At 36.4% G+C, this 22795-nt stretch overlaps 1 protein-coding gene across 2 annotated transcripts in view; it reads right to left on the minus strand.

Moving 5' to 3' along the window:
- The window catches only part of LOC133516414 (glucose dehydrogenase [FAD, quinone]-like), a 28411-nt gene extending 12554 nt beyond the window's left edge, over positions 1-15857 (minus strand). The window contains exon 1 of one of the 2 annotated variants that reach the window (XM_061849340.1): positions 12558-13540. In XM_061849340.1, coding sequence (XP_061705324.1) covers positions 12558-13343 — 786 coding nt within the window. In that variant the 5' untranslated portion in view covers positions 13344-13540. Of the gene's footprint in view, positions 1-12557 lie in introns of both variants that reach the window. The other variant, XM_061849339.1, reaches the window with a different exon arrangement.
- Positions 15858-22795: the final 6938 nt, after the last annotated feature.

Here is a 22795-nt window from a genome sequence, read left to right on the forward strand (position 1 = left end):
TATAAATAAAATGGTGTACCATATCGAGGGCTTCAGGCCAAAGGGGCGTATACGCAAAAATGCCATTTTTCGTTTTTAACGGCATCGTATTCGTCTTGTAACAATACGTAAGCACAATTTTTTTCATAATTTTATCATAACAATTAGTTAAGTAAATAATTAAAAAATCATTTGGCGTATAACAGACAGTCATAATTTTATGTCGTTCCAAAAAGCCGTACTGAAGGCGTATAAGTGATATTTTCATTCAGTCCCCGATATTCATCGGAGTAAAAAGGCGTACGTACATACTTCTCTCATGTGACAGTGCGAACCACCAAATAGTGTCACGCTATATAGGCGTACATACATACGACCATACACTTTTACCAACTATCCTCAAAGTGCGTCGCGGCAAAGAGGCGTATGAACATACGACCGTACAAAAATTACGTTGGCCTTCAAATAATGCCGGGCCAAAGGGGCGCGGAGACAGCGTCCTTGATTGCCGCATATTGCTATCCCTTTCTGTCAAGCGGGTAAGCGCACTAGGGCCTCCTGTCTCTCAGTCAGTGTCTAGTGCGTTACAGTATGGTATGCATCTCGTGCGAATAATAACAATAAAGTGGAGCGCTCTGATGCTGATGGCTCTGCCCTGGGCATTCAAGAATGACGTGGGCGGCTGTCTCCTCTGCCTCCAAGTACTCTCTGCAGAGGGGGCTATCTGTAACACGTAGTGTTAGTAGGTGTTTGTTCAGTGGGGCGTGGCCGGTTATGGCCCCAGTCAAAAGCCGGACCTGTGGCCTCTTCAGCTGTCTCAGCCTCCTCGACAAACCGGGGTCGATTTTCAGGAGGGTTTCCTTCGCCTGCCTGCACGTGCCTAGGTTAGACCAGTACGGTTGGTGTTTTACCTTGGTGTTGTGTCGCAGCATGTTCCGGAGCCAGGCATAAGGCAGAGGTATAATTGGCTCCGGTCCTGCCACCCTCAGTTCCGAACATCCTCTCGCCAATATGTCGGCCGCATCGTTCCCTCGCGAGTTGCTGTGTCCCTTGATCCACCGCAGAGTTAAGCTGGTGGTGGTGCTTACCTCTGACAGAGCTTTGTGGCATTTGTAGATTAGCCCTGAGGTCAAAGTATAACTTTGCAGAGCTTGTAGTACTGACCAACTATCAGAGAGTATGCGGATGGAGTAGTCCAATACTTTCCTTGAGGCGATTGCGTGTGCTGCCATTATGATGCCAATTCTGCCTGGAAGACTGTGTTGTGGGCACCTAGTCAAGTCCTAGTGGTGTTGAGATATGTATGTTTAGGTCCTCTGAGAATACTCCAGCGCCAGTGCCTGACCTTGTCTTTGATCCATCCGTGAAGATTCTCAGCTCTCATGGGTTGAGTCCTTCACGAGGTTCTTCGTGTAACTGTATCTTAATTTCTTGTCGAAGACGAATTGTCTGGGTATCCTGTCAGTCACCGCTTCTATTAGCGGTTCCTTACCTATCGCCTCGTAGAGGATCTCGGTGTGTGGTACCCTAGGTGGTCTCCAGAGATTAGATTTTTTGAGACGTACCGCCGTAGCCTAGCGCTTCCTGTTGTATAAAGAGGTGCAGCGGCGGCAGGCTCAGTAAGGCTTCCAGGGCCGCGGTTGGTATTGTCCTCATGCAGCCCGTGGTCGCCATACAGGCCAACCTCTGGATTCGTTGTAGTTCAGCTTCAACTACGGATAGTGTGGTGCGTGGCCACCAACGTTATTATTGGTCGCATGGCTGCCTGGTAAAGCCATAGAGTTATCTTTGGGGTTAGCCCCCAGGTTCTACCCACTATTCTACGATATTGCCAGATTACGACTGTGGCTTTGTCAATTTTGCCGTTTAGGTGATTGCTCTAATTTAATTTGCTGTCAAGTATTACCCCTAAATACTTTACTTCCGCAGAGAGTTGGAGTTCAGTGTCGAACAGGCGGAAGTGTTTGTTGGTGAACATAACCAGCTCAGTGTTGTTGGGATTGTCTGAGAGTTCGTTGTTAAAACACCAGCGTTCCACGATGGCTAGTGCAGAGCGGGTAACATCGCATACCGTACCTGCATGATTGCCGCTCGTCAGTATCACTATGTCGTCAGCATAGCCGATTATGTAATAGTGATTATTGTTTAGTGTGGTGATCAGGTCATTCACCACAAGGTTCCATAGTAGTGGCGATAGGACTCCTCCTTGAGGGCATCCTTTTGCCATTAATGCCTGCTGTGTTTCGCCCGTCCCGAGTTTGAGGGTTCGTTGGCTCAACATGTTGTTTATCCATTCTGTTATAACTGCATTCGCGCCATGTCTTACCAGTGCTGCTGTAATGCTACTGAACCTGGTCCTGTCGAAAGCCCTTTCTATATCTATGAAGGTTCCTAAGCACATGGATCTGTTTTTGACCGCCACCTCAATTTTACTTACTACTGCGTGAAGTGCCGATTCTGTAGATTTGTCAGGGCTGTAGGCATATTGGTTTGGATGCAAGGGCACATGAATTTGCACCCTCTCTCTAAGGTACCTGTCACACAACCTCTCTAATGTTTTCAACATGAAAGAGGTCAGGCTGATGGGCCTGAAGGATTTGGGGTCCGAGTAGTCGTTTTTACCTGGTTTCGGTATGAAGATAACCTTGACCTCCCTCCATTGCTTCGGCACGTACCGGTGAGCCAGACAGGCGCGCAGAACGATGGTCAGCTTCAGAGTGAGATGCTTCCCGCCCCATTTAAGAAGCGCAGGGAAGATCCCATCCATTCCTGGAGATTTGAAGGAGTCAAAGCTGTTTAAGGTCCACTGCGTGCGCTGCGGGCTGATTACCTCATATGTCTGTAGCCACTCGTCCTCCTTCGGGGTGATGGTAATTCTTAAGTGTAACATTCCTCTGTTATAATTTGATGGAGACGTAAATGAGTTAAGTTGTTAGCTAAACTACTTTTAGGTTTATTAGTACAGAAGATTTAATATTGTTTCTTTTTATGAAATGACGATAAATGATGTCGTATTTATTTGTTTAGAAGTTTTGATTAATATTTTATTGTTTAAGATAGTTATAATTTTGTTACCAATGGTACCATTAAAGAAGGAGTAATGTTTATTGTCTGAATACAAGTTTTGATACGTTTTAACTTTAACCTTTTGTTTTAGTTAATGCACTCTAAATTTAATCGTTTGATTGTTTCTTGACTGCTTTTTTAGTAAAGCTGTCATTGTGTTGTCTTAGCAATTTCCATGCATCCTTTACTACCAATTTCAATTTTATTCTTTTCTATTAAATCGTTTTGTACTACTCGACTTTTGAGCGACTACCATTTACCTACTATCACAAATAGTAAAAATGATCTTATTGGAATTCAGTTAAGTCAGTTTTCTTAAGTAAGACCACACGTCTTAACTCTAGCTCCCAGCGAAGTGCTAAACGACTTCTATTATAGGCAAAATTCAGAATAAGCGGCGTGATTGTCTTTTGAAACACTTCTTCTTATCGTGTGGGTTGTAAGATTGATGTACCTTAAAAACCCTGGTGTTAGAGTTATTGAGTCGCCAAAGGCCTCTGACATGGCTCTCACGACGAGCACCACCGGATAGATAGCAGCCGGGACCAACGACTTTAAACCGTGCCTTCCGAAGCACAGAATCATCTTACTTTTCGGACAATCAGGTGATTCAGCCTGCAATGTCCTAGCCAAACCGGGAATAGTCTCACAAAGTCACAAAGCGACTTTTGCTTGACAGTGTCCCCACCGGGATTCGAACCCGGAACCTCCGAATCAAGAGACAACCGCTCTAACCATTAGACCACGGAGGCTATTGAAACACTGATATGCTCAAAGTGGCAATTCAAAATAGTTACTTACCCAATCGGTAACCAGCTCGATTCGACATTGCTTAATCTCGTGGACAGTTGTGACACTATCAAAATCATCAGGAATCATTTTAATGGTAAAATCTAGATGAATTTATGAATATTTAGTCAAAATATAATTTGGCGCCCTATTATACGGCCACAAATAAAGGATACTTACACGATAGATTCGTCAGCCCAGACGGGCGTATAAAAATCAGAAAAAATAGAAGAAACTACACAATGATGACTAAATTACTGTAAAATTAAAGTATTTCGCATTATTAACAGTATTTCCACCTTTCATGATTAAATTATCGAATAGAAAAAAAAATGAATTATACGACCATAAATCTCAAGTATTTTTCAAAAAATTTCAACCTATATGTCGGAAATTACTGTCGTGGTAAAGAGGCGTAACTACATAATTACTGCTTTTTAGAATACGTAGAACGAAACTAGGCATGACACATGAAACATACAGTAATTTAAATACTCTATGCAAAATTGTAGAACAATCGGTACATTGTAACAAAAGTTATTCAGTTTTTTGTCTCTCCTGAAAAGTAGGGTTCTTGCTTATACGCCCCTTTAGCATGAAGCCCTCGATATAATATAAAAGACTCTCCTCTACATGTTCTTATATTTCATACTTTTACGTTCAGTTTTTCACTGAAGAACATTCGTTTTTATAGCTCGGGTGATAAAGGCCACATTTTAACCGACGCCTAAATGTAAGGTTGTTTTTTTTTTACTTGTCATTGCCTATGCCTAGTTTGTTTCTAAACGTTCCATTTAGTTCCAAATCGTTCCAATTTTGCATGCTTTGTAAAAACCTAAATCCTTTCTCCCTTCAATGTGTCTCCTTCGGTGCATCATTGAGCGCCGGGAACTCGTTTGGCAAGTTCTCTGTTCGTAGTCGCTTTCCTCTACAAAGCGAGAAAACGCTAGGATCGGCTTTGAGCGTTGCGCTACGAAAACATTGGCAGTGAATGTGTTAACAGTATATCGAGTGTTAAGTACCTACCAACGAAAAAGATTCGCGCCTATTGAAATGCAATAGGTATTTAAAAGCATCTCAGGGTATATAAATTGACATAAGTAAAGTTATAGGAGCTAATTTTAGCCACATAAAAAGTACGCAAAAAAAAAAAGTACGAGCGCTTCCATAAAATAAACAACTATGCATAAAAAATCCAACCTAATAATAAACAAGCTTCTGTTCTGGAAACTCAATACTGAAAGCAATTAATTTAATTTTGATAGTTTACACCCAATAGAAGTTTCATCATCGTCAGATGAGTTTGTTAAACTTTCAGTTAATGGCCTCTCTGATGCGGTTAGTTTTAAAAACTCGTGCAGAGCGGTGTTATGTATGAAAATGAATATGCAGCTCCGTTTATGTGCTCTATAAAAGTGTTTTTGTTTATTATATATATATGCATTAATCTCTACCTACTATATAATACTATAAATGTGAAGGAAACTCTGTTTATCTGTTTGTTACTTCTTCACGCTTAAGAGGGAAGAATAGCTTTGCGATCCTTATGGAATAACAGTACTTTTTCTTTATAATTCCATTTCGGTACAAACAGTTTCCACTAAATCTACTTAAATAAATCTTAACAAATTACTTTGAATTTGATGTCGATTGCTTTAGAATAATATATTCTAGGGATATAGGCTTCGCTTTAAATTTTGAAAAAAAGGAAAACCTATTAAACTAGTTTTTCATTGTGTCAATGAAAAGTGGAAGAATATATTTTCTCTTTTTACATGGACGAGTACGTGGTATACTTTCCTCTTAAGCTACTGAGCCAATTTAGATGAAATTTGGTATGGAAATAGTTCGAGGCCAGGGGTAGGACAAAGGGTAGTTTTTATTATTATATACCTACAATCATTATCATCATTATTATACGCAGACGAAGTCGCGGGCAAATTTCATCTAAATCGGCTCAGCGGTTTAAACATGAAGAGTGAACAGGTTAGAGTTACATTCGCATTTCCATCCATCTTCTTCCTTGCCGTATCCGGCAATAGCGACTTCATCAACAGTTCTTATCCGGATTATGAAATGCTCTAATGTGGCTTGCAAAACCAAAACTTTGTTTTGAAGATTGCGTAGTGGAGTTGTCCAATCGAGAGTACACGTATACCCAAGTTGTCCAATCAAGTTGTGGGTATACGTGTAGAAGGGCTTAGGTCGCGTCTTGTGGATATGTCGCTTAGCATCTAGGTCTTCCAGACACTGCTGCTCAAATAAATCTATTTTATTATGAACATTAAGGCCATTTCAATCTTTCATATAAGTATACGTACATCGTACGTTATTCTATTCTTACTATGGCCAAGATGCTAAAAATTAAACTCGTAAATTCAGGTTCTTATTTCACTCTCACTGATTGTGAGCGTGAGCGAAACGGTTGTGCGGCCCGAGATCGCGGATATTATTGTTTTTGAATTGTTATTTTTAGTTTAGTTTTAACAAAATAAAAAGTAATCAACGCGTTCGATCAAAAATAAAATTGCGCATTTTTAGAAGCAATTTTCATATTTTTAATTGTTTGCAAACATTGTTAAAAAAAATAATGGTGCAATTTACACCTATGTTCGTGTTTATTTTTCTATAGAGCAAGTGTTGTTTAATCTCATTTAGAAATAATGAAGTTACAGAAGTATTTTCTGCTGTAATAAAGCGCCACGATATGTCAAAACTGCTGGTTAGACCAACTGCACCGTTGTGTTTAGATCATCTTAGACATCTCACAAGCTTAGCTATTTCTGCTGCTGACTATAAGAATACTTAGTTTCCTGTTTATTGTACGGTCGGAGTTTAATTTTAATCCATTCAGGGTTCAAGCAAATTTGGATTTCAATACTAGCGGTATGAATGTCCAATGTAAAGTAAACGCAATGTAATGTGCGTTCATAAACGCATTGTAATATGCTTACTTGAATAATAAACTATCTTTATCTTTAAACCCTAAAGGGCTCAACAATTAAAGTCCGTGACCGCACACTGCTTTGCGGTGTATTTATTGAATAGGCGAAAGGTGTTGCGATAGGAACTTGTCTATGACCTGATCTAAGTACAAAGGCTGCGGGTGTTGCGTTCACTTTAGCCCTGGCCGTGGATAAATAACAAAGAACCTTTGTGTTTTGCAACGTTATTTGCAGAAAATCCCCAGTTTGCTGCCGTTTTCAGGGTTTCTTTTTTGTCGTAGTCGAAATGGCAGAATCGGATATCGGATATGTCCGTCCGTTCATGTCTCACTAAGAAACTAAATGGTTGTGAAAATGTACCCAACTTTGTGGTTAAGTTAAACCTCGATAAACTTTCCATAATAACTTGAAGTTCTGTAATAATTGCTTCGAACGCCATTTTTTTACTCCAGCAGTTTTTTTACTCATACGTGATTTTTTTACCGTTTTCCGTACGGTACGGAGTCCTTCGTGCGTGAGTCCGACTCGCACTTGTTTATTCATTTGCATTTTGCACCACGTGTACCTATTATAGGTAAAATAGATTTCATATCAAGTTCAGAAATTATAACTTCAAATTGCTTTCCGACCATATCAATAGACATAAGAAATAATTATACAGTAAAAGTATATTATGTAGTGACCTGTTCCTAAAGAATGATACCTTGGACCATGACCATTGACACAAAAACAAAAGAGATTATTTTTTTGCTTGCCCTTGTTTGCTGTAAATATTGATTTAGTAACGTTTAATGAAGGACCGGATAGGTACTATTATTTATTCTGTGCCGATAGTAACAAAAAACTATCATTAGAGAGACCGTGACCGAATATAGTTACTAGTTTTTCTTTTTTGTAAACAGTGTCGTCAATTGAGGTTCGGAATGTATTAGCAATTAAAAAATTGCCACATAATGTATGGGAAATCATTCCTAAATTCATTCTAATTACGACAAAGTGCAATGGCTGCTGCAATGCAGTAATTAATTCTAACTGATGCTAACAGAAGATAACTCGCTGTCATAACACAATAGCGACCCTTTTCTTTGAATATGGTCGTTTTTACGATAACGTTGTCGTGTATGCTGCTGAAATTATGTTTTTCTACTCGTCGACTGTAATGGTTGAATTAAGATTTCGCATACCAAACTATAATTGCGTCCTTTACATGTATGGGCCACTCAACTATAAGATTCGTTTCGATACGCTGTAGTCAATTATAAAAAAAATTACCAATCATATATCGCCGCGCTCGCATAGAAAATACTAAACGGGCGCGGGGCGGGAGTCGCGCGTTTATGTCTACATTTTTGTCCAGTGAGATATCCCAATTTTCATTAATCACTTAGATTTCATAGTAAAAAAAGTATTATTTTAGACGAGTCGTAGAAAAAGTATTGTATAAGTACAATAGTGATATAATAAAGCTTTTCAATCTCGTACCTTACATGGGCAACTCAGCAAGCTTGGCTGTTTAAACACGATACTCGACTGAAAAGCTCCCTATTATATCACGATTATATGAAATACTATTATAACCTTGTGACACCTTACTGCATTGATTGATTTGACTGGTGGGGTCTTTGCACCGGACTAAATAAAGATGTAACCGTCCTTCTAGCGTCAAGGACTTGTTAATGTCGCAAGGTTGTTGTTGTTTCGCTATGTTGCCAACGCGTATTATTTTTCAGCTTCAAAGAAAATGAATTTATTAATCCAATCCAATATTGTTAAATGCTAATAACGTTGTAAAAATACTATAAAATGTAATAAATTACAAGTATATTTGAACACATCTTTATTGTTCTTCAAAATTGGCTTCGACAGTGACTTAAAACAGAATTTGCGTTTTAACAAAAATCGCTTAAATTCTGTTATTATAATAATATATGTCTTTTATGATGACATTACCACATTTTGTAATTACAAATGCCATGAAGAGTTAGTTTGGTCCGATTCTATTAATTTTCGAACGTGGTTTACAACACTTTTTTTAGTTACCCCGTAGAACAGAGTTCTCTTAGAACATTAAATATATTTAAATTAATAAATTTAAACTACTATGAAGCAGCAAAATTGTTGCATACCTATTTAGCTTACATTGTAGGTGTATCTACAACTATTAAGTACCTAAGCTTGTAGAGAAAGAGAATACAGTTCAGACAAAACTCACAAACTGCAATTGTACAAGTTTTTCGCTTTGAGACCAACTCTCATTGTTTTAGTTTTACTGCGGAAGAGGCGCTGTGCTGGAAGCGACACTAAGAAAAACTATAATGTTTATAGAAGCGGCAAGATTTTTTTTAAGGGGTGCTAACCAGTGTTGGCCGGAACGTTAATGCAAATAAACCATTATTAATTGAACTGTAAACTGTAACCGTCCGTTACGGTTTACGGTTCAATTTATAATGGTTATTTGCAATTAACGTTCGGCGAACACTGGTGCTAACACTGCCAGATACCTTAGCAGAACATTTTTAATACTTGAAATAAATCTGATTTATCCTCATCGATTTAATTTACTTGTACGGCTTTAAGTGCGAGCGAGATGTATTGCGAGTAATGTCAAGCCAATACAGTTTATTACAGTACAAATTGGAGATTGTCGGAAATGTTTTCATAGAACTGAGGGTATTAGAAATAGTCAAAGTGGAAAAATTCATTGTCTCGGATGCGACTCGAACTGCGAACCCGGGATTCCAGACCACCGCTCTAGCAACTAGACAGTAAGTTTATCCACTTTGCCTCGTTCTAAGCATCGTGGTATCATTTCCAGACATATGCTTAATAGAAAATGAATGGAATGTTATGAAAGTGAAGGAAGCGAAAGAGGTATGTCAGGATCGTATTGACAAGTGGAAATCCGTGGTTCCTGCCTACCCCTCCAGGAAAAAGGCGTGTTTATATGTATGTACAAAATAGAGGGTCTAATGTGTGTTTTTAGGGCAGTATAACGACTTCCATGCCTATAAAGACGTGGGCAGTTTAGTTTACAAATAGAAGTACCATTCATATCCAGTTGATATATTTCCGCAAGCCCAACTTTAGTACGGACATACTAATTTAAAGACGATCTGAGTAAACGATATCGCGAGTGAGAATAATAGTTTTTCTTTTCAGGAACGCAGTTTCTTATTTCTTTACGGGTTTTCTTGGAGTGTCTTCTGAATTTCCTTAAGCGTTCATGTTAAATGGTTTGAGATCTTTTTATGCGGTGAGATAAAAGATTTCGACTCTAAATGTTTCTATTAAAAGCTTAAACTTACACTTAAATTTAATTATCTTTCTTAATACAATGTTACATTTAATCAATATAAATAATAATTATATACTTAAATAAATGAAATGTTATTTAAAACACAATCTTTAACAATTTAAAATAAATTAAATAATCGTCACGAATCGTACCTGGCTCAAATGGCTTTCTTTCCATTAGATAACTAAGAGCTACGTTTTATCATACGATTAGGTGCGTTAAAAACTTATCGGGCCGTTAAAATCAACTATTGTTCTAATATGAACCTACCTATGATAATAAATGTTTTGGACAGCTAAGAACAAACACACCTTTTTTGGAAAATTACTTTAAAAAAATGCATAGCTGTCTAATTTATTTATTTTCAGTTAAGGACTAAAAATAACACATTGCATGATCAATTTTGTTTATATAAAGTTCAGAAAAGTTTTAATTGCACTTTCAAGATACTCGGCCTATCGTCGTTGCCTTTTAAAATCTCATACCTTTCTTCCTAAACACTGAACTTGAGTGATACGAAAGGTTCTAAATACTTACATGATGTGTCATGTCACGATTGTATAAAACATACGAGAATACAAGATGTCACAAAATTGCAATTGATCTGTTTTAGGCCATCAGTATTAATTTTTTACTACACATTTTATTATAACTATTTATTATACTTTTACTCGAACTATAAATTTCCTATCAATATCATCCTGCTATCTCTTACGAAACATGTTGAAACTAATTGGTACCAAACTTTTCATAAAATGCTCTTACGATTATGTCTACATATGTATTTAAAAATTATTTTATAGCCAGGTGAATAACACAATAAAATCATTATATGTGTATTGTTTAATCATTATTTCGCAACGCAGGTTCCCACAGCACAGCATATATGCGTAAATTCCCATATAAAAAGTAAAGCATTGCATTGTTGCATGACAATGCACTGTTCCTAGTTCACTCTTACTCTTCTACAATACTCGTAGATGCTTGACGAATATTTGTCAAAATGGGACGAATAAAGATTGTTGTATACGTATCGTGACCTCGGACGGGCAAAAAGCAGGAACTTCCCCGCCGCGCATAACTAAAATAGGTATCGCCTCTGTCCGATCTGTAGAACATTATGTTGCACGTGCAGTAACTAGTGAACCTTTCCTAGTATATGTTACTCGTAATATTATTATATCCATTTCATTAGTATATGGAATATTATTGTATCCATTTCTTAAACCGCGGATTTTTTATTAGCCGTTAATTAATTGTGTTTTATCCTTATTCTATTATTTTCTTATTTCTCTACCTTTCAATCCGCAAACTATACAAATGAATATGACAATGCAATCATAGCTTTTCCGGCAAAATCTAGAAGTTTTTATGATAGATAGATAGATAATAGTTTATTCATCACACATGGTAATAGGTATATACATTTAAAATATATATCATGTACATAATATCTATACTACTAACAAGTGCGATTAATCAGGCATTTTTAAACTAAAGTGCATGCATGTCTTATTACAACACAAACAACAAACAAAACATTTACACTTCATTAAAACAACAACAATTACAAACAAGCAACAAATTACAAATTATTTTGTACAAATTATTATTATTTACAAATTATTTTGTAATATATCAGTCATGTATGAAAATTATGCTAAGCAAACATTATCTTTTTTCAATTTTTTTTTAATGTCAATAAATGCGATGACCGCTTGAGAAAATGTTCTCAATTATATAGCCTTTCTTTAACTAGAAACATTTTCTTTAATATTATTTCTAAAACGCGAATTTACTGGAGATTGATTAAAAACTGTTTTAGTATCAGTTAAGGTTATGGGTCCTTGCTGTGTACATCATATAAAAAATTGAATTTAAACCCTAATAATTTTCTTGCTGAATCCTTATGAGCTTAATCAAATGTTTCATTTTATAATACCAATATGTAGAGAGCTTTAGTTCTACAGGTACCTAAATCGTTAACTTTAGGAAGGGCGCTTGTTTTCCCAAAGATTCTTGACCCATATTACAAAATTATTCAAGTCCGGGAATACAAATAATTACCCATCTACTTACTTGTTTACCTGATAAAATCGAACGATCAACGATACACTAAAAGTTAAGCTAAAGTTTTCGAAATCACTTTCACTTACGCCACAGATTTACATACGAGTACTTGCCCTAACTACGAGCATAACAAATGATATAAGTAATAATCAATTCTATTATTTGTATTGAAATTGATTACCCCGCACTCTGACATATTGATTTTTCTTATTACAATAGTAGGTCTTTAAATCAGTTTTTTATGTTTTCAAATAAATTAAGTTTTACAAAATCGATCTATGGCCAACTAAATCATTTAATTTTCCTCTCTAAATTAGTGAAGTCAACAAATAACTTTAATCATTTACTTACCAATGATTTATAAAAAGAAGAAAGTGATGTATTTTTTTAAATATAGGGATAACTTAACATACCTTCCACTTCTTAACTTCAGATAAACGATTTGCGAGGACACATCCCGCTGATCCGGCACCGACTATGATGAAGTCATATTCTTCTGGCGCCTGTCTTTTCTTTCTGCGTTTTGTTGTTTTCTTCTCCACAGCCACCGGTATTTTTTTAGAGTCAGCTATATCCGCATCAAAATATCTGTTTTCATTAAATCCAAACTCATACGGTTTATCGAACTTCAAATACGGATGCTCGAATTTCCTCCCGAATTCGAATTTAGGCTCCTGTTTATCCGGCTTTAAATAGAACGTTTGCATGAGGTAACTTTTACCATTCGTTGATTTGTACTGATTGATTGTGGAGCTTGGCAAGAGAGGGCCTAGGGGAGTTGCGTTAATTTCCGGGTTTAATTTCAAAGGTGTCGGTCCTAATGGAACTTGCATCGGCCGTAGGAAACTTGTTTCAAAACTTGGCCCGACCGAGCTGGGAGCATTCAAATATGGGTTTCTTCTAGGGTAAGCGTCGTCATCTATTGAGCGTCCGAACAGTTGAGCAAGGAGGGTCAAATAGAGAAACCCTGTTTGGGAACATTGAGTCAACGGTGCGGTTGCTTCAGCGCATACTTGGCTTATGTCGGGCGGGAACCACTGAGAGGCCATCGTCACTGAGTCCACTGTGTTTACCGGGTTCACTGAGGCACTATAACAGTCGCATAACTCTGGCAAGTGCTGTTTCACCGTGAGCGCGCGTTCAACTACATTCGCCTGAGCTGTAAGCGGGTGGCGTGTCCTTAGTCTTAGGTTATTCATAAACGTGCGAAAGATCTAACGGCGGCTAATTGCAAAATCTTATCTTTTCAATTCAGTGGAGCCTTTCGCTGGTTAAGTTACGCGTTTAGTTACGATGCGCTAACAACAATGTATGTGCATTGATGCATTTTATTGATTTTTGCTGCAATATCTCCTATTCATCTGTAACCTAAAAGATAGACTGTTTTGAAACTATTTTTTTTTTACTTATAGTAAATAATAGCTTAAAATATAACAAAACACAGAGGTGTTGCAAAATTTACTAGATAGGCTAGATAGAGTATCTAAAGAAGAAATTTTGTAACATAATAACCTATTGTGGAAACTACGTCGCAGACTTCATCATAGTTGCCACAACCAGTCACATTGTAAATTCGAAACAGTTTTTTTTTCAGTTCACTACAACTTGGATCGTAAATTGAGAGTAAATAGACATCTTTTAGGTAAGCATGTTCAATCTTAGATAGCATCGGCTTACCAACTCGTGAGATTATGGTCAAATGCTTACCTTTTCCCAATAAATAATAAAATATATCTATTTTAAGCTAAACCTACGTGTGCCCATAACGAGCCCTTACTACTTAGTTTCAAATGTTACAGCTGCTTTATCCAGTGACAATAATATAAGATATAATAGGTAGCTGTATAATGTTCTTCAAATTCCCAATGCCAATGCCATCCTGAGAAATATTCTTAAGTATTTTATACAGTGAAATCACATTCATCCTAGTAAACAAATAATTGATATTTTAACTGTGAAATCCAACCATTCTCGAGGGAAATCTGAGGCTAACTTTCGACTCAATTAATTACGTTAAGAAATGGCTAAGTAATTACATTTCAAGAAATATGCCACTTGAATCATGGTTACTGAAGCTAGCTAGTATTGGGAACTAGTCAACTGACAGTGTTAAGGATGTGGAAGGCAGAATATTTAAACATTCACGAACTTCAATTCTAAGGAGTTTTTTATTTTTATATCTCTCATAGTCCTGTTATTGAAACAACATGAATTAGTTACTTAGTAGTTATAATTTTTTTTTGTCTTGGTTTGATTATTTTTTGTTTATATTTTTGATTTTGTTTTATGTTTTAATTTTATGATTGAAAAAGATGTACTTTTTACCTATCTTACTAAATAGTTTTACTTACTATTTTAAAAGGAGACCATACATTCATTAAAATATAAAAGGATGTGTGTATAAACTGTTTTTTTTTCTATAATGCAAAAACAGAACCAACTATATGACTATTTTCTATCGAATTAATATAATACTGGTAAAATCCTTCCCAGGAAATATCTTGAAGTAACATAAAAAGAAGAATATATCGCGTATAATGAATTTAAAATATATCCAAAGTTTAAAGTTCATTCCGACGTTTTAGTTGGGGAGCCGGCGATGTTAAATGTGTAGTTACTCGAGCATCATAGAGACTTATTGGAATCGTAAGATTAGATTATTAGAAGGAAAACAGGTTACCTCTATAAAGTTTTCTTTTCCAGCGAGCAGGAAAGCGTCTACAAATTTTTAAGGGTTTCAAGTTCGTCGCCCGATTTTCAAATTATAACCGTGAGATTAAGAGAATTCGAACAAATAATTGGCAGATTTAGTAATAAAACAATTGTAGCATTAATTTTGGACTAGAATGACCAATCCACAATGTGCTTAACGATTTGTTGACCCCACGATGGATCGGAACAACGTAGACAACTAAAAATGGTGATCATTACGGGGTAGATATCACTAATATCTTAATCTGACGCGCTCAAGTAACTACAAAACCCCCTCTTGGGCTTCTCAACCATTTTGAATCCTTTACAGCGTTCGTGGTCTACGGGAGACCGAGGAAATGTATATTTGTTTGACAAGGGGCAAAATTGTTGTTTAACCGCTCGTGCTAACATTGATATCCGAGCAAGCGAAAGATTTTAAAATTCCATTAAAAACGGAATCTTGAGCATTTGATAGGGTTGAGCGTTTTAAGGCACGAAGGTTAAACAAATTTTGCTACAGACTGAAACAACATTTTTCACCACACTAACGCGATGAAAATAATAACTGTGAAACATCATACAAAACAAAACCAAATCATATCTGAATAAACGTTATTAAACATTTTCCATTCAAAATAACCATTTAAAAGTCAATTTTACCAGCCAACATAAGGAAACAACCCAAAATTTGCACCAAATTACTTTGCCAATCTCGTAGCTAAAATGCAACTTTCTCATCAGTTTTCACAATCATGAGAGCCTTTACAAGCGTGTGTGGTGACAATATATAATAAAATTCACCTTTGTCAATCTGACAATGCGCAAAAATAATCACATACAAAAATTATGAAACAAAAACATTAAATTCTAATAGATTTACTGCCAGAGGATGTGATTATGTATGACGGTGAACGCATGTATGCGTTGATGGCAGTGAATGTGTTATGGGTGGTCATACATGCAAAATAGGGTAATGAGGCTAATTACACATCACAAATATTTTAAGTAACACTTCTATAGATCTGTACCCCTAGTGTAAATAAATTCGATTTTCAAACGTGACGTACGCGTTTGCGTTTAGTCTCATTTTGTATTGGATTTCGAAAGAGCGCGCCAAGCGGGACGTTTTGGAAACTCAAAATCCTATACAAAATGAGACTTAACGCAAACGCGTTCGTCACGTTATGATGTCGATCAAAGTTACACTAGGGGTACTGGTACTAAAATGTTTACATAGTTTAAATTCATGAGTAACTATCGCGGTAACTTAAGATATATCAATAAAAATTCATATTTGTAGATTTCATTAATTTCGATGATATTTGCAAGAATTAATTTACCTGACTCTAAATCTGAAATAGGTACCTATATCATTGGACGTAAATACACGTAGGGTATCACGTGTTCGCTTGCAGTTCAGTACCCCTAGTGTAAATATTTTCGACAGCGAAACGTTACGTACGCGTTTGCGTTAAGTGTCATTTTGTATGAGATTTTTGACTTTCCAAAACGTCCCGCTTGGCGCGCTGTTCAAAAACCCATACAAAATGAGACTTAACGCAAACGCGTACGTCACGTTTCGCTATCGACTAAATTTACACTAGGGGCACAGTTCAACGATACCAAAAATGTTGCATTCATACCTATGCGATGCATGCGCTTATAACTTCAATAAATTGAATATCATTCTTTGTTGGTGAATCCAGTCCATGGTATTAACTCCACAATATATATTATTGCCCGTATAATAAATACACATTGATCTGGAAACCACATTAATAAAATGTATAAAAATATACACAAAACGAATCCCATTTCGTTCCATCTGTATTTTATTATTAAAAGGGGTGAAATGGAGCATCTCTATTCATGCAGTGTTCAGTAAGTTGTTATTTCCATCTTGTTTACAGTTCTGATATTTTCGAGTTTTCTCTAACACCGCTGTTCCGTAATGAAGTGGTACTACGCGAAAGAGAAGTTATATCTTTAGATGCTATTTCTATAAGATAATCTGAAATATTATCTATTTTAAATTATCAGGCCGATTCGAACCTGCACTAACATCAATCCGATTTTAAATTATACTGGTACTTGGTAGTGGTTATCTGCACTCGGCGGGCGTCTCTGATATTATTTCAATATCATTCAAATATAGGTTTGATGTCAGTGCGCTTCGAATTGGCCTGGTAGTCACTAAATAACTACCACCTTAATTACCCCTACAGCGCAATGCCGAAAAAATATGAAACGATAGTTACAGCCCGATTCGAACAATGCTTCTAAGAAGTGACAGGTCACAACGATACGATACCCATCTGTCACTATCAAAAGTGACCTTTCTTTAACCAAAAAACGTCAGATCGGTATTGTATCGCTGTGACTTATTAGAAGCATTGTTCCAATCGGGCCGTTACTTCCAATAAATTTATTCAATAGCTGAGGAGAGGAACAAGAAGTTTGATTTGCAGTAAGTAAACACAATCTTTGTACAAATGTAGGTGAATTAGCGATAAACTCAACTCAACAGGTAACAAAGTGATGTGGTCGAGCTCTGAGATTGAATCCCGACTACATTGCTATACTAGGTAATTTAGGTATATAGATAAATAAATGATGCAAATAAATAAAACGTTGCTAGTTTCAAACCTTAATAGAATGTAGCAAAAATATCGAGTATCGATCAGATGTTTTTTCATTGTCACTAGATAATTACACTAATTGTTTAATTAGTATACGTGCAGAATACTAATTCTGTTCCTGAAAATGTGACAGATCGGAGTTTTTTTATGAGATTTTTATAATCGCGTTTTTATTTTTCTCGTTCCTTTGCAATTTTATTTAGAAAAAACATTAAATGGCACAGGTCTTTTGTTTTTCTTAGGTAGGCACAAATCAAAACACGGTACAGTGGACAGAAACAAAGCAACGAAAAGAATGCTGGACCTTTTAACTGGAACAGATTCAAAGGCATACTGTACAATATTTGTTACCGTAAAAAAACCGTTTTTAGTAAAAATGCGTTTTCCTTGCTTAAAACTAGTTTTCCGTTTCGCTTTGGCGATAAGGAAAACTAGTTTTAAGAACAAACTTTTAACGGTTACATACATACATATTCTGCAGTATTCTAGAACATTTTACTTTTATTACAAAAATACGTAGATTATTAAATTTCGTTGCTATACCATATGTATGCAGTCATATATCATTTAAACTTGTTATTCCAACCCTATTTTAAACTCAGTACAAATTAATTGTACTTATAATGGCTACCAAAAAGCAAGAGGCTTGATCCAAAATCATTTATTGTTTCCGAAATAATATTGGCATTTGAAATGTAGGCCGCAGCCAAATAACACTAGACCCTACTCATAGTGTTGTGTTCCTGCCGGTGAGTAAGGTTGCCAGAGCTCAACGAGGGGGGAATGCTAGGGTCGGCAACGCGCATGTGACTCCTCTGGAGTTGCAGGCGTACATAGGCTACGGAGACTGCTTACCATCAGGCGGGCCGTATGCTTGGTTGCCACCGACGTAGTATAAAAAAAATGTATGTACGAAATTGTTTTATGCTATATTTGTTTAAACTGTACTTTTTTTTAAGAAGCTCTGAACTATATTTATACCCAATTTTTTGTACTTAAGAGAAACAATCGACTAAATCTCCAACAGTAACGCTTCGAGCCCAACATTATGTTTTTTCGCAACATTTGAGCCGCCATAACAATATTGGCGCAGCCGCAGCGGGGAATTCACCTGTTTTATGTTCCACAACGCAGGTATGAGAACTGTTATGGCCGCTTTATAGTGCGGGCCTGAATTTTTGATGGCGTTCGCCTCAACTTGGGCTTTGTAAATGTCTGATATACGACTGCGGTGACATTGATGCCGAGCATTGCAGCACTGGGACTTGTAGAGCTTGTTATCTAACAGTCTAGTTGTATGTAGACTTTAACTGTTTCGAATTCCCGTTCGCCAACAAACTGTCATGCAGTTTGGCGAAAAATATGTAAAATTAATATTGTTGTGTATTTTTTATAGAGTAAATAAAAAAAAGAAAACTATACATATACACGAAAAATACGATTATTATTGCGATTAAACGTTTTAAAAGGTAAATAACTATATGCTAATAGTGTTAGGGCCTGTTTCAGAACGTTCAAATAAAGTCCTGAATAAGCTACTTGCCACTTATCTGAAGAATAAAGTCATCGTTGGCATTTCACAATCTTCAAATATGCTTAACTGGTAGATAAACCTTTACGATAAGTCAGGTAAACTATCTTAGTCATGCCCATTTCTTAACTGATCATTCCAATCACTTTGTAGCCTTAGGCCAGTCACGAATTAAATAGTACTCAAATATCAAATATCAAACATTTATTCAGCAAATAGGCCACAGGGGCAATTTTACATGTCCATCTCAATAGTAAATACCATACCTATAATACCTATATATGTTAGAACGCTGTACTTATTGTGGAATGTAGCATGTATTTGGCAAAGATTAGGTAATCCTATTTAAATACTTTATTACCGAAAAGTATGATTTTATTCATGATGTTTGTGTATTTTTTTATAAAACCTATGCCGATCAACATGCTTGAGGAGAAAAAAAATTCAGACCCGGTTAATTTCCCTGCGTTTCAAACTTTCATAGCACGCGTTGTTGAGGGTTTGTGTCCAAACCAAAATGGTATAATAAATTATTATTTATACAAACGCAACTAATACCACTATCAAAACTATAGTCAAAATTATCTTGCCACGTATTGAGCTGTCATTCACGCAAGACTGATGCTGCTTTACGTTGAAGATACTCGTAGCTGAGTTATTGTCATCACTAAGAAGAAAGGCGACTAATATTAAAATAAAAGTTATTTATATTGCCGTGACGAGCTAAAGACTGCGCATGTGCTAGTATAATTTACTTTATTTTATGTAATATATGTATAAAAGTAGTTAAAAGGGGGTATGTTCATAGATTTCACATTTTTTTCTCACAATAATTAGTTCTTTAATTTATTAATAATTAATTATTTAATTAATTAAACCTACATAGGTAGGTACATTCCGCACATTACACACTTCTGTCTTTTTAGCTTGGTCCGTACGGAAACGAGTTCAAATACTTTGATTCCGGTCGCATTTGACATTTTAACCAAGTAGAAAAGACGTAAATGACCATTGTGACTTTTGACTTTTTATCAATATTAATATCATTGGGCATGAATAACGGAAGCATAAATAAAGCGTTAGTACTCGTATATATGTATAATAAAAATCTTTCTCACAACACAAAAACAAAATTTACAGTTTTTTTTACGTCAATTTATATAGTTAGGTTTTTAGTTTGAATATTCATTTTCTCGGTTTCAACTTATTGTAAATTTCGCTCTTCCTACTGATTACAGATTTATTTAACAAGGAGGCGGAATTCCGCGACCGTGCAATGGCCAGCGACCATATTTAACTTGTGATGGATTGACTTTGCAATTGCTTGGCTATATAAACAAATAATTTTTAATATATATAGTTGAAATTAGACTTAATTGAAAATATCGCAATAAATAGCAAATTTATACACATACGGGTATATCTATAAGTAAAGCGATTTGCGATTGCAAAACATCCTATTTTTTTTTAATGTAATAGGCAACAAACGAGCAGACAAGCAGCCTGATGGGAAGCAGTCATCGGCGGCCATGGACATAACCAACATCGGAGGAGCCACTTATGCGTTGCCAACCTTTGAGAACTCTAAATACCTGCTTCTTGAAACCCCATGTCATAGCGCAAGGGAAACACCTCAGAAGGTAGCTGATTTCATAACTTGTACTTTCGGGGCAAAAGCGAGCGAGATGCCGGCTTGTTCTTGGTATGCCACGTGTCGTCAAAGTGAGGATAAACTTTGTTTCTTTAATGAGTAATTAAACAAATTGTTATTAGATAATATCTATAACTTTAGGTAACTATATATGACTTTGGAGTTCTATAGACCGGTAGATAGGACGGTTCTGAATAAGTTATTGGCCTTGTCTTGCATTACATCTCTAAACATTTTGCCGTAGAAGAATTGCGGTACAAGACTTGCATTTTTAAATAAATAATAGCAATTAAATTAAAGAAGAAAAAACCTGCATTAAGACAAAAATGTTTGTGATTTCATTTCTAGTGTCCCTGGAGGCAGTTTAATACACGTCGCAATTGCATTTCTACATTTTTTTATTTTACAGAAAGTTTTGAAAAATATTCGTTCATTTGAGAACAATGTGCATCTTTCACACGAGGCGACGCTACTGACGTGTAATTTAAGTTTTTGTAGCGTTTCCAGTGTAGCGGCAATGTTGCAGGAATGAAAATATCATACCTAGTGGGAAACTTGGCAGTAACTACCAAAATTATGTTGGCTGTTTTAAAATGATATTAGAATGGAATTTGTACCTATGTGTAATAATTATATTTATACAATTGAATTAGCCTACTTTCGTGCCCCACTGCTGCCTCTCCTTGTTTTGTCCACTCAGCCCTGCCATCGATATTTTCTCACCATTTCGGGTAGAATGCGTCCATGTCGTCCCGCCATCTTCTTTTCGGTCTGCCTGCACCCCGTCCTGCACCGTCTATGGCATTCCGTGAGTCCCCCTCAGCAACCATTTTGGCCCACCTTTCCGTGTGCACGCGGTAGACGGCAGTGTCAAATATCGAAACATAATTTGGAATTGTCTTAATTGTTTACCATATTTTCGTACACCAAATTATAATTTCCAACTGATCTTCCAATAGCTATTTATGCTTGGTAGGTCAGAATAGCGTTAACACTCAAGAGCAATCGAAACTTTTCAATTTTTTTTACAGTCCCATACAAAACTGATGACATATGCATTACTCTTGTTTTTGTGAAAAAAATATAATAAATAACTTAAAAAATATTTCATAGTAATTCTTGTAAAACCTAAATAGTTGTATCGATATTGTACAATTTATTGGTTAAAGGTGAAATATACAATGTATAAACTTGTGGTATATGGGAGATTTGATTATTTTTAAATTTAATTGCAGATAAAATCAACTAAGGTGGGATAAGACTAAAATAGTATACGTATTTTACTTGGGACAAGACAAAGGGTATGAGGATTCCAGTGGCAACATGGTTCTATTTTTATCGCTTGTCAATATGTCCGTCACTTTCGCACTTACATACTTGTTAGAACGTGACAGGCATGGTGACAAATGATAAAGAGCCGACCATCTTAGGTCTACATGTCCTTATTCAGGTAACTTTGTTGCGCAGCAGTTGATTTGTTGTTTTATCCAAGACGTAACATTCGCGAATGCAGAATTTATACGTCCATTTAAATATAGTATTGTGGCAGTAGAAAGTTTTTGCAGTAAGTTACCCGAACAATACCGGTCGGAAATAATGTCGCAGTACATTTGCGAACACTACTTACACTGTAACCGATACTTTTGTAACTCGATACGAAATGAAAGTGAAATCAATTAGAGTTGCATGATACAGCAGTTCACCTACTAAATAAATTATATTCTGTAGTAACCTTGCCACCATTTTTCTTTGGTCCAAACTATCAAATAAAAAGTTGAAATTGGATTATTAAAACACACTTCAAAGCCACTTAATGTGAGAACCTTGTTTTTGGATGAAGGCTAAGGCAGTGCCTTACCTGAGCGGATAACTCGCGAACGCGAAGCGGCGCGGCGCAGCGCGGGTGAATTTAATACTTTGATACCTATGGAAGTGTTTCCGAATGCAGTTGGGCCGCCGCGCCATGCCGCGTCGCATTCGCGAGTCATCGCCCACGTAAGCCGCGCTGTAAGAATATTGATAGATACCATTATCCGTAAAAGTGCAGGGCAACTTTATCAATGAATTCATTCATAATTTCTCCACGCAAATTCGCATCTAACTACATGGTAGGTGGTATAGTACATGGTAGGTACA

Source organism: Cydia pomonella, chromosome 3 (genome assembly GCF_033807575.1).
Source record: "Cydia pomonella isolate Wapato2018A chromosome 3, ilCydPomo1, whole genome shotgun sequence".
Lineage (NCBI taxonomy): Eukaryota > Metazoa > Arthropoda > Insecta > Lepidoptera > Tortricidae > Cydia > Cydia pomonella.